The following is a 12625-nucleotide window of genomic DNA, read 5'->3' as shown; positions in this document are numbered from 1 at the left end:
TCAAGGAGACTCCAAGCAAGAGAATAAGTCATAGTATTTCACATGCATCCACCACTCCAATTTTTTTTTTAACTGCCTCAAGAAAGTGCTTAAGTTTTCCCAGATGTTGTGATGCTCACAAAGTATCTCACATTCTGTGTAATGAAAGAAACACACACACATATGTGTATACAGTAGTCCCCTCTTATCTGAGTATTCCTTCCATGGTTTCAGTTACCTGTGCTCGACTACGGTTGGAAAATATTAAATGGGAAAATCTCAGAAATAAATATTCTATACATTTTAAGTTGTCTGCTCTTCTGAGTAGCCTGATGAAATCTTACACCATCCCCCTCTGTCCCACATGGGCCATGAATCACTCCTTTGTCCAGGGTATCTGTTAGTCACTTCATAGCTGTTTTGGTTATCAGATTGACTATCTTGGAGTGTGGTGTTCAACTACTCCTGGTTTTATTTAATAATGGTCCCAAAGCACAAGAGCAGTGATGCTGGCAATTCGGATCTGCCCAAGCTGTAAAGTGCTTTCTTTAGATGAAAAGGTGAAAGTTCTAATCTTAATAGGGAAAGAAAAAAAATATATATATACTGAGGTTGCTAAGATCTATGGTAAGAAGAAATGTTCTATCTGTGAAAATGCAAAGAAAGGAAAAAGAAAATACTAGTTTTGCTGGTGTACCTCAAACTGAAAAAGTCATGGGCACAGTGTGGAAAATACATTAAATGTACAACAAAATATTTTGAGAGAGAGACCACACTCACATAACCTTTATTATAGTATACTGTTATGATTGTTCTATTTTAGTATTAGGTATTATGGTTAGTTTTTACTGTGCCTAATTTATAAATTAAACTTTATCATAGATATGAATGTATGTATAGGAAAAAACAGTATATGTAGGGTGTGGCATTATCCAAGGTTTCAGGCACCCTTGGGGCTCTTAGAACATATGCCCCATAGATAAGGGGCGGGGGGAGGAACTACTGTATATCTCACATAAATGAAAGCTCCAAGTCAAATTTATACATTCAAATAAATATTTTTCACAGTATCCACTTTAGAAAGCTATACACTTATTCCAATTATTCCTACTATAATCAGTTCAAACAGTTCAGAAATCATCTCCTGCAACTATCTTCAATGGCAATTCAGGAACCAAATATGAAAACTCCATTTCATTCTTATACTTCAGTTGGGCCCCAAACTCCAATCCCAGAATGACTAGGCTTTCAAAATTCTCAACTATGTATTGATCCTGATGATTCAGGATAGAATGCCAATTGCTGTACAGATAAGCAAGATCAATATAATAAATATTTGGCTTACTCTGACTTCTGAGTAAGGCTTAAACACAGGACTTTTTCTTTTTCTTTTTTTTGGCTGTACCCAGGGCCAGGCCAGGAACCTAATCCTACCCACAGCTGTGACCTATGCCACAGCTGCGGCAACACTGGATCCTTAACCCACTGGTCCAGCCTGGGGATCAAACCTGTGCCTCAGCAGCAACCCAAGCCACTGCAGGGACAGCACTAGATCCTTAACATGTTGCGCCACAGAAGGAACTCCAAATACAAGATATCTTAAATGTGCTCCTAACAGTATTTTCCGTTCTGAACTTTATGGAAGGTATTTTCACCATCAACTAACTTTCTTTGGAAGCATGTGGCACTGACCTAAGACCACCATTCTTTGGATCTACAAGCAGTGATGGGACTTTAAGGGTTCTCAGAATGGAAGCAAAATGTCTATATCACTGCATGAAAGAGGCAGGAAGGGAGCAAAGATTTATACTGGATAAATGGAATCAATTAACACTACTCTTTTTAATCCCTATATGATTCACATACTACCAAATACTTCCATTCTTCATGCTTCTCTTGGTAAATGTTACTTTCCTCAGTTTCCTAGTGGGATTTTTTTTTTTAAACCTATATTATAACCAGATCAGTTACCTTGCAAACTGAAGCGTTTCTGGCAATGCCAAGATCTTCGAAGGGCCAAGTACATTGTGAAAGCAATAAAGAACTATAGAGCTGGAAAGCACATCAAAGCTTCCCTGAATCTATCTCTACTCTCTAATGAATACTTATATCACATGTGTTACAACAAGGTTATCACCAAGGAAACACCACATTTCAGACAAGCACTTCTCAGGAAGAATTTGCCTCTCTGTGAACTCCTACAGCACAGCATCTATGGTGTGTCTCACATACTGCAACCACAGACTGTGATTATGCCTGTATGTGCTTGCTTTATTTAATGACATTCTAATCACCCTGGGGACAGAAACAATATCTAACTTCTTTTAAATCCCCTACATATTTGAATCAATACCTTGAGAGGGAAAGGCATTCATTTAATGTTTACTAAATATTAATGTTTATTAAATGAATAGATAAATGAAATCAAAGCCACAGGATGTAATACAAAGTTGAGCAGCCTAAGAGGCCAAAAATATCAGAAATCAGTACCCCTGAAATCCTTTTTGGATAAAGCAAAGCAACTGCTTAAAATACAATCAAAACCTAATATGAGAAATCCATAACTGCCCCAATTATGTGCATCACCAAGAAGGACCTAGACCTTGCTTCACAGAGCAAATGACATTTTTCTTCTAGCTCTTCTACTATGGAAGCTTCTTCTCTCAAGAGGCAAAACCAAGCAGCCATTAGGTCACATTTGTGTCAATAAGCTGAACACAGAACTTGGGGTCAGAAGCAAGCACTAGTTTTCCTGAGAGATGGCTGGCTGGCGGCCCTTCTGAGTTTACTGGCAGAAATAATAGTTACACCCAAGCACATATTTCTGACACAAAATGCACATACCTTCACTCCCACAAAAGACAAACCGCTTTTAAAATGAAACTTGGAAAGCCACTTGAAGTAAACAGTTTAAAAATAATACACCACTCTTTAAGAAACTTCCTCCTCCCAGAGGGTGTACAGGAACTTAAAGAGAGGAATTTACCATTTATCTAGCTTAAAGATATCTGTTCAAAAGTAACCCTAAGTTAATCTATATTTTAACACTTACCATACTCTATCTTACTGTTTAATAATTACCTCTTCCCACTGAAATATGAATTTGAATACAGAGACAGGCTTATTCTATTTCAGCATTTCTAACATCTGGCAGCATTCAATGATCATTTGTTGAATCAAGTACTGAATAAATTAGTACATCCTCACAGTAAACAAAGTTACATGATAATTTAAATGAGTAACACTATGGCCTGATATGATTGCTAATTTCTTACAAGACCATTTAACCATTACCTATTTAAAATCATTTATCCACAGAGTCCTAAGAGTGGGTCTGATAATTCTGAGTTAATTTAAAATGAGACTAGTGTTACATCTACTGCTTATAAAATGCCTATTACATGCTAGACACTACACCAACTCTAGTTAGAAAAGATAACCCTTGAAGGTGGCATCATTATTCTGAATTTATAGATGAGGAAACTGAGCCTCTAAATGGATCAAAGTGGCAGATCAAGCAGCAGAACTAGGATTAAAACCTGAGTTTACTGGGCTCCATAATCGTTCCATGGTGCTTCGCTACTAACCTGGGCTGTCAATATGAAGAAAGAATGAAAAAAAAGTGAAAGGAGGAATGCAGAAAAATGGGCTGAAAGAGGAATAAGAGTCAGATTTGGTTCTTTTGTCCAAATAGGTGGGAAAAAGGGGCACACATGCTTTCTCCAAGATGTACATATGACCTATGATTAAGACGCTTTACGAGAGATAAGGAGTTCCTGTCGTGGCGCAGTGGTTAATGAATCTGACTAGGAACCATGAGGTTGCGGGTTTGGTCCCTGCCCTTGCTCAGTGGGTTAACGATCCGGCGTTGCCGTGAGCTGTGGTGTAGGTCGCAGACGCAGCTCGGATCCCGCGTTGCTGTGGCTCTGGCGTAGGCTGGCGGCTACAGCTCCAATTCGACCCCTAGCCTGGGAACCTCCATATGCCGCAGGAAGTGGCCCTAGAAAAGGCAAAAAGACCAAAGGGGGAAAAAAAAAAAAAGAGGAGCTTTATGAGAGATAGGAGCGGATTATTAGTAGAAATAAGACTGCAGAGCAAAACATCTTGGAAAATGTTCCAAGAAAAAGTGATTAGTAAGAACTGCCATTAAAGAAAGTATGATTTTAGAAAATCCCTTGTGATTGTCCTTTTACTCCAACATAGTAAGAGGTACACCTTAAGGTTCATGAATTTATTCCTATTATTCTATTTTTTAATTTTTATTCTATTTTTTAATTTTTATTTTATTTTTTAAGGGCTACACCTGCGGCATATGGAAGTTCCTAGGCTAGGGGTTGAATCGGAGCTGTAGCTGCCCACCTATGCCACAGCCATGCCAGATGCAAGCCATGTCTGCGACCTCCACCGAAGCTCATGGCAATGCTGGATCCTTAACCCACTGAGTGGGGCAAGGAATTAAACCCACATCCTCATGGATTCTAGTCAGGTTCATTACCGCTGAACCATAATAGGAACTCCTATTCCTATCATTTTAGAATCACACACTGGTCAAAAACTAAGAACTAGAAGAAATACTAGAGATTGTCTAACCATTATACAAATGAGAAAATAGAGACCAGAGAAACTAAATAACTTGCTCAAAGTCACTTAAAAATGTATAGTTACATAGAATGGGATGCTACTCAGCCATTAAAAAAAGAATGAATTTTTTCTATTTGCAGTAATATGGATGAACTAAGTCAGACAAGGACAAAGACAAGTATTGGATGATATTGCTAATATGTGGAATCTAAAAAAAATAAACTAGTGACTATAACAAAAAAACAGACTTGCAGATAAAAAGAACTAGGAGTTCCCCTGCGGTGCAGCAGGTTAAGGATCCGGCATGGTCACTGCTGTGGCATGGGTTCCATTCCTGGCCCAGGTAATTTCACTTGTCACAAGCGCAGGCCACCCCGCCCCTGCAAAAAGAACTAGCTAATGGGTACCAATAGGGAGAGGGAAGAGGAGAAGGGCAAGATAAGGGCAGGGGATTAAGGGGTACAAACTACTACATATAAAATAACTAAGTGGCAAGGATATATTGTAAAACACAGGGAATATATAACTAACATAACAGCTACAAATGAAATATAACTTAATTGTGAATCACTGCTGTACAACTGATATTTATATAATACTATACATTAACTATACCTCAATTTTTTTTAAAAAGGGAAAAATGTATAGCCAGGTATCTTACATCTATTATCTACAGATATTTTTACCCTAAGGCTGTAGTTTTTCTACTTGTGGCTTTATGGTCTGGGGTTCTTCAAGGCACTTCTTTTTCGCAGCTACCTTCTCTAGAAGAATATGTGCAGAACTTCCTGTTAACTCCCCATTTCAGAAGAGATGTTCAGAGTATCTCCAAAAGTTTTGTGTGAAAAAGTTGAAGATTAAGTTTCCCTGTGGTTGAATCTAGCTCTAGTTTTGGACTCAAAAGGGATAATTAAGGGGTGGGGGTGGGGGTGCATCTGGTTCTCTTAAATGTCAAATACATGCAGAGAAGACTTGTTGGCGACACAAAGAGGCCGCTTTGCTTTTCCTGGGTGACATATACACCACAAAACTATATATGAAAATATGAGAGCAGAGACCTTTTTTTTTTAAGGGACCTTTTTTAAAACTGAAAACTGTTAAATAAGTGAGTAGGATATGTAAGCCATTACACATTACAATGGCTCGCCCAGTTAGTTACCTAATAGCCTGAAAGCTGCCATATTTTCCTATGGCGGCTGAGCATGAGCCACACAAAGCAAAAACTTTTAAGGAGAGATTCCTAGACTAGGGATGGAAATGCAAGCTCGCCCCCTTGAGACAAGAAAAAGAAAACACAGAAAATAAAAGTACAGAGAAAATTCAAGATTTTAACCAGATTTCCAACACTGCCCTTACCACAACCTTGAAGAAACAAATATTAATATTGTTAGAAAATAACTAAGAATGGAAATCCAGTTAATTTAATGTTTGGCTGTGTAGTTATCTTTTTAAAGGGGAGTGTGGTTCTGGTTTAAAGTGCTTTCTTGATTGGGGAGTGCATATTAAATGAAGAGTAGACTTTCTCAGTAACCCAATACTCAACATATGGGATTTTATAGCTGTGCTTGAACATATTTGTTCTTGAGTGTTTGGCTGCTAGGACCATGGGCATCCTGACAAGATATACTGGCTTGCTGAATTAACTGTTCTATATGGCTAATAAGCTTTTGCAATGAGCATTTGGAAAAGGAATTACTCCAGAAATACCTCAATGAACAGATACCCCAAAGAAGCAAACTCCTTCATAATGAACTTGGCAACATCTTGAAGAGAGAAGATTCATACAAGACATGGAATGTGCTGGTTTGCAGCAATGGGGCAGGGAAATAAGAGTCAGAATTCTTTCCTGGCCACCCTGGAGCATATTCTCAAGGTGAATGGTCCCAGAAAGCTTTCTGGTCTGGACTTAAGTATTTAATGTCATTGTCATCGCTACACCTGATCATAGCATTCTTTAGGAAATACAGGGCAGGTCTGGAAAATCCAGTAATTTTTGCACCAAAAGCAAATTCTTTGGACAAACACCATCTTGGTGCTATTTACCTACACCTAAACAAATTATAATTAAGAACATGAGACTTATTTTAAAGCGAAACAGCTTAGGTCCTAAATCAGCCAAAGGAATTTCTCCAACTGTCACTGAAGCCCAAGAGTATAACGCAATGGTTTTAGAATCTTCGTGTGTGTGTGTGAATCATTCAAGGATACGTGTTTAAAATGCAAAAACCCGGAGTTCCCGTTGTGGTGCAGTGGTTAACGAATCCGACTAGGAACCATGAGGTTGCGGGTTTGGTCCCTGCCCTTGCTCAGTGGGTTAACGATCCGGCGTTGCCGTGAGCTGTGGTGTAGGTTGCAGACACGGCTCGGATCCCGCGTTGCTGTGGCTCTGGCGTAGGCCGGTGGCTACAGCTCCGATTCGACCCCTAGCCTGGGAACCTCCATATGCCGCGGGAGCGGCCCAAGAAACAGCAAAAAGACAAAAAATAAAAATAAATAAATAAAAATAAAAATAAAATAAAATGCAAAAACCCACCCAAGTAAAATGAATTCTCCAAAAGTCTACCCTCAGGATGACTCTTCTGAAAACCACAGTATAGCAGACACACTACTGACCCAGAAGTGAGGTTCTAGTCCAGCTTACAGAGTTAACTAGTTGTGAAATGAGGCAAGTCGCTTAACTTTCCAAAAACCATATTTCTCCTATACAGCAAAGGTATTAGACTTTAGATAATCTTTAACATTCAACTCAAATTCTAAAGGTCTCAGAATTAAAACAAGCACCATGTCTCCCAACTTAAATGTCTGATGCTCTTCCTGAAGCTTGTATAACAATGTTCAAGAAGCAGAACAGAGACTTTGATTGTTTTGGGAACCACCATATGCCACCAATTACTTAAATGAGTAAAAAGGATATTAGAATCTGAAGTTATGAAACTAATTAATATGCTAAGGTGTACTTATTGCCTGCCAGGCTCTAAGTACTTTGATATATACTAACTTATTGAGGGAAAAAAGAGAATAAAAGATAATCTGAGAACCTTGAAACCAGTAATATATGTAAAAAGGGATAATGTTAAATATTAAATTGTAACTAGTATTGAGGCTTTGGCAGTACTTAATAACAAACCACAACTATAAAATGCTGATAAAATGACTAATGAGAATGGACCATATTGTGTGTAAAACTTGGCCTCCTGAATTGTGAACTATTTTCAATTCAGTGAAGAAATTATCTGTTAGGACTGTGTATCATGTTTCAAGAATGCTGCAGCATTTAACACATACATGTGTTTTCTCCAAGGATATAAAAGCAATCGCCATTCTTGATACTGCCTAATTCATTATGAATCATGATTTTAAGCATTAATGACCTCAAAGTAAGGGTTCATTTATAGCACAATGTATCAAACAGGTTAAAAAATAAAAAACTACTCCTCAGTTTTTAATGATAGATATCAGATTACCGCACTAAAGAAAATAACCCAACTACCTTTTTTCTTTAAATATTTAGGACACATTTGACAGAGTTCCCTATGTGTTGACATCTATATATATATTTAGAAAAGGTTACCAAACAGGAAGATTTCTATGAGGATTTAAAGTGACTTCTTCATTTATATTTACTAGAAAATTGCCATAAATACACCATCATTCTAGGTTTTCGAGACAGTAGCAAAGCACATGATACACAATTTTTTTTTTCTGTTTTACATTTGGAAGCGGATGAGTGAAGCAATGAGTCAGTCAAACAGTGGCCGTCTTATTCCCAAGGCTAATACATGGACTGGGTATGTGTCAGAAAAATCAAATTAAACAATACTAAACAAATGCCACTCTATACTCGACTCCAATCACAAGCTCAAGTAACCCTTCTCAGATTGCCAATCCAGACTCTAGAGGGTTAAGCATAGAAGATGAATGGAGTAAAGAAGCTGGGCCCTGGAGAGATTAAGTCAAAAAGTGAATTCAGGAGAGACATAGAATTGGAACTCTCTGCCTTCCAACGTGCAGTTTAATAACCAGAGCTTTTACCACAAGCCAAAACAACTTAGAAAAGAACTGTACTTGTGTATATGTGTTTGTGTGTGTGTGTGTTTTTAAGGGCCACAGTGCAAGTTCCCAGGCTCAGGGTCAAATCAGAGCTGCAGCTGCCGGCCTACGTCATAGCCACAGCAACGCTAGATCCAAGCTGCATCTGCAACCTTCACAACAGCTCGCAGCAATGCTGGATCCTTAACCCACTGAGCAGAGCCAGGAATAGAATCTGCATCCTCATGGATACTAGCCAGGTCTGTTTCCACTGAGCCACAATGCACACTCCAGCTTTCTCTTTCTTTTCATCCACTGATGCACAACTATTCTCTAGGCCAGGGGGCGACCACTTGTTTTTATATAGCCCATGGGGAAAAAAAAACCCTAAGAGTAGATTTTACATTTTTAAGTAATTGAAAAAAAATTCAAAAAAAGGTATTTCATGATATGCAATAATTTCATTATATGAGGTTCAAATTTCTATAAAGTTTTATTGGAACATGTCACATTCTTGTTTACACGCAGCTGGTGGCTGCTTTCACACTGTAGTGACAAAGTTGATTAGCTGTGACAGAAATTCTATGTCCCATTAACCCTAAAATATTTACTCCCCATCCTTTACAAAAAACGTTTGCAAACTTTTCAATGAACAGAGCATGGGAAGAATGGGAAAAAAGCGGAAATGGGACACGGGGAAGATTAAAAAGCGTATGTCCACCTCTCAGCCTTTCACTCCACAGCAGGTAAGACAAGGCTGACAGAGCAACAGGGAGGGATGTCAGTGGTCAGATCTCATGTCACTTTAAGAACACTGTGAACACAGAATTCTCCATTGTGCAGACCTGAACACCTTCAGGAATGAAAAATCCCATTAATACATGCTTTCTCTACTACGTAGAGGCAGACACAAATCACAGATACCCCCCTGCAACAGACAAATTACATGGTTCTCACATATTGATGCTCCTTAGAATATACCCACAGTCACAGAGCCTAGGGTAAGAGTCAGGGAGGAAGGCACCTTGCTGGGCAAGTTGGAGGTTAGAGTAAAACTACAAGCTCCTATTCTAGCAGGCTCTGACCTTGAGCCAGTCATGTGACTGAGAGTCCAACTCTTTTATCTATAAAATGAGGCTCCATGACCAATCAGAGAAATTATTATCTTTCTAAAACTGGAGGAACACGAAAAGAGGAAAGAGACAAGGAGAGGAGGAACCTTAAAAAAAAAAAAATCAAAAAATAATGCTTTGTTTTCTTCTTTATACTAGTCAAGAAACAATTAGGACAGAGATATCCTCACAGGAAAGCTAAGGGTCTATTGCCAAGCACGAGGCTGTACTCAAGGACACTAATCACCAGGACTTAATATGGAGGACTAAGAAACAGAGGCATTTCAATTCAAGGATGTGAGTTTGTTCCTTCCCTTTTTCAGGGGCTTCTAGAAACAAAAGACACATGTACCCATGCAGGGTGTGTTCTCTTTTCTTTCCCCAGGGGCAAAAGCAACATTTGTCTGAATAATGCCTGCTGTACAAGTAGCCACCCAGGCATTAGTCATGAATATTATCTGTAATAAGGGGTGGGTTAGAACAGCCAGCACCTCCCTACCACTGTACTCCAGTAAAATGAAGCTTGTTTATCACAATTCATACACTTGAAGCAGCTTGGGAGGGTACAGTTCTGTTTACCTACTGGGGTGACTTTAAGAAAAAATAACTTTTAGTTCTCTAAAGAGTAAAAACAGTGCACCCTCAAGTCTCGACAAGGAAGCACCGTTTTCTTTCTTTCTTTCTTTCTTTTTTTTTGTCTTTTTGCTATTTCTTGGGCCGCTCCTGCAGCATATGGAGGTTCCCAGGCTAGGGGTCCAATTGGAGCTGTAGCCACCGGCCTACGCCAGGGCCACAGCAACTCGGGATCCGAGCCGCGTCTGCAACCTACACCACAGCTCACGGCAACGCCGGATCGTTAACCCACTGAGCAAGGGCAGGGACTGAACCCGCAACCTCATGGTTCCTAATCGGATTCGTTAACCACTGCGCCACAACGGGAACTCCAGCACCGTTTTCTGAAGGGGCAAAGTGATTTATTCCAGTAACCTGATTTTTCAGCTTCCAAAAGTTTTCTTTTTTTTTAAAACAAGCATGGAATCTAAAGCTTAAAGCACTGTTTCTCTTGACAAATTTAAGACTTCTTGTTTTACAAGTTAATAGATTTAAACAAGAAAATAATCAAGACCCTGAAGAAAACCATTTTTGAAAATTAATATTAAATATAGAATTACTCTATGATCCAGCAAACCCCCTACAAAGCACATGAAAACCCAAAGAATATGAAAACACATGTCCATAACCAACACCTAAATGTTCACAGCAATAATTATTCACAATAACCAAAAAGTAGAAATAAGCCAAATGTACTAGTGTGGTATATCCCTACAACAGAATATTACTTGGCAATGAAAAGAAATGAAATACTGATCAATGTTACAACATGGAATGAACCTTGAAACATAATACTAAGTGAAAGAAATCAGTCACAAAGACTACATATTTTAGAATTCCGATTACATGGTTCCAAAATGGGCAAATCCATAAAGAGATTAGTAACTATTAGCTGAGGGGGTGTGGGGGTGGACTGCTAATGAATATGTGGTTTCTTTATGGCGTGGTGATAATGTTATAAAATTAGTAGTGACAGCTGTACCACTGTGTAAATATATAAAAAACTACTAAACCGAGCACTTTACTTTAACAAGCAGACTTTATGGTTATGTGAATTACTTCTCAATAAAACTGTCAGGAAAACCTATTGAACCTTTTTTTCATCTCTAAAAATGGCATACTTCATATTTTTAGTCAGTATTGATCTTTACATTTAAATCTCATTTTTGCTCTCAGTTTCTATACAAAGAAAGGACAGTCAGGTTTAAGACCTCTTTTTGTGGCAATTCCCATTTTCTGACATGTTAAACCTCATGACGAATTGGAAAGTCTCATGCTCACAGGGAAAACCTTTTCATTACAATCTCCAAGGGATCGATGCACGAGGTTCTGTTCCAAGTCTACGCTGTGTAAAACCTTCACTGAACATGTCCACATTTGTATGTGAGGGAATATGAGAGAAAGGGGGAAAAAATCTATTGTGAATTTTAAAATCTCCTAAACAAGGCCTTATATCAGACATAGCAGAGCAGGCTAAATACATTTTGTGCTCCTACAGAATTGATGCCACTTACCACCTGTGTCTTCAGGCCTTGTTTCAGTTCAGGTGTCATAGCTCTGTTGCTGATAGCCACCTCTTCAGAAATTGAACTTTCCCCAGGGTTATTCAGAAAATCCACTTCATCTTCAGCTTTTGCGTCTGGCATTTCTGAAGAGAACAAGGCAGTTCCAGAGTGCATTTGAAAAATTGATTCCTGGATCTTATTATTTACACAACATGTCCCAGATTTCATATGTTTGCTCTTGCTTTTGTGTTAAACAGAAGTATTGCTTTGGAGCCAGTGACCAGTGCTAAGCTAGTCCTTAATGGCATGGTTGTATGGTTTTTCCTTAGCCTCTATGTGGGTTTGTAGCTAAGCGAAGATCCAGTTCAATGTCCACTGAATTTCCATTTTCACTACTGACTTTTTTTAGGGCTGCACCTGTGGCATATTGAGGTTCCCAGGCTAGGGGTGGAATCAGAGCTACAGCCGCCAGTCTACGCCACAGCCACAGCAACGTGGGATCCGAGCCACGTCTGTGAACTACACCACAGCTCTCAGCAATGCTGGATCCCAAATCCACTGAGCGAGGCCAGGGATTGAACCCGTGACCTCATGGTTACTAGTTGGATTCGTTTCTATTGCGCCACAACGGGAACTCCCATTATTGACTTTTAATGACAATTCAAATGAGTGTGGTGCTGACCAGCATGTGGAAAAGTACACTCACAAGCTTGAAGGGAAGAGACTGACAGCTTAAGCTAGTAGTCCATCTGGATCATCATCAAAGAGGCAAGAGACATTTGCAGGTATTTGTACAGAACAAAAAGA

At 39.0% G+C, this 12625-nt stretch overlaps 1 protein-coding gene across 12 annotated transcripts in view; it reads right to left on the bottom strand.

Moving 5' to 3' along the window:
* The window catches only part of AKAP13 (A-kinase anchoring protein 13), a 326734-nt gene that overhangs the window by 135725 nt on the left and 178384 nt on the right, over nucleotides 1-12625 (bottom strand). For all 12 annotated transcript variants that reach the window (XM_047797871.1, XM_047797877.1, XM_047797876.1 and 9 more), the window contains one exon: nucleotides 11828-11961. In XM_047797871.1, coding sequence (XP_047653827.1) covers nucleotides 11828-11961 — 134 coding nt within the window. The remainder of the gene's footprint in view (nucleotides 1-11827; nucleotides 11962-12625) is intronic.

The sequence above is a fragment of the Phacochoerus africanus genome, chromosome 9 (assembly GCF_016906955.1).
Source record: "Phacochoerus africanus isolate WHEZ1 chromosome 9, ROS_Pafr_v1, whole genome shotgun sequence".
In the NCBI taxonomy this organism is placed as follows: Eukaryota; Metazoa; Chordata; class Mammalia; order Artiodactyla; family Suidae; genus Phacochoerus; species Phacochoerus africanus.
This window is presented reverse-complemented; position numbering and strand designations above follow the sequence as displayed.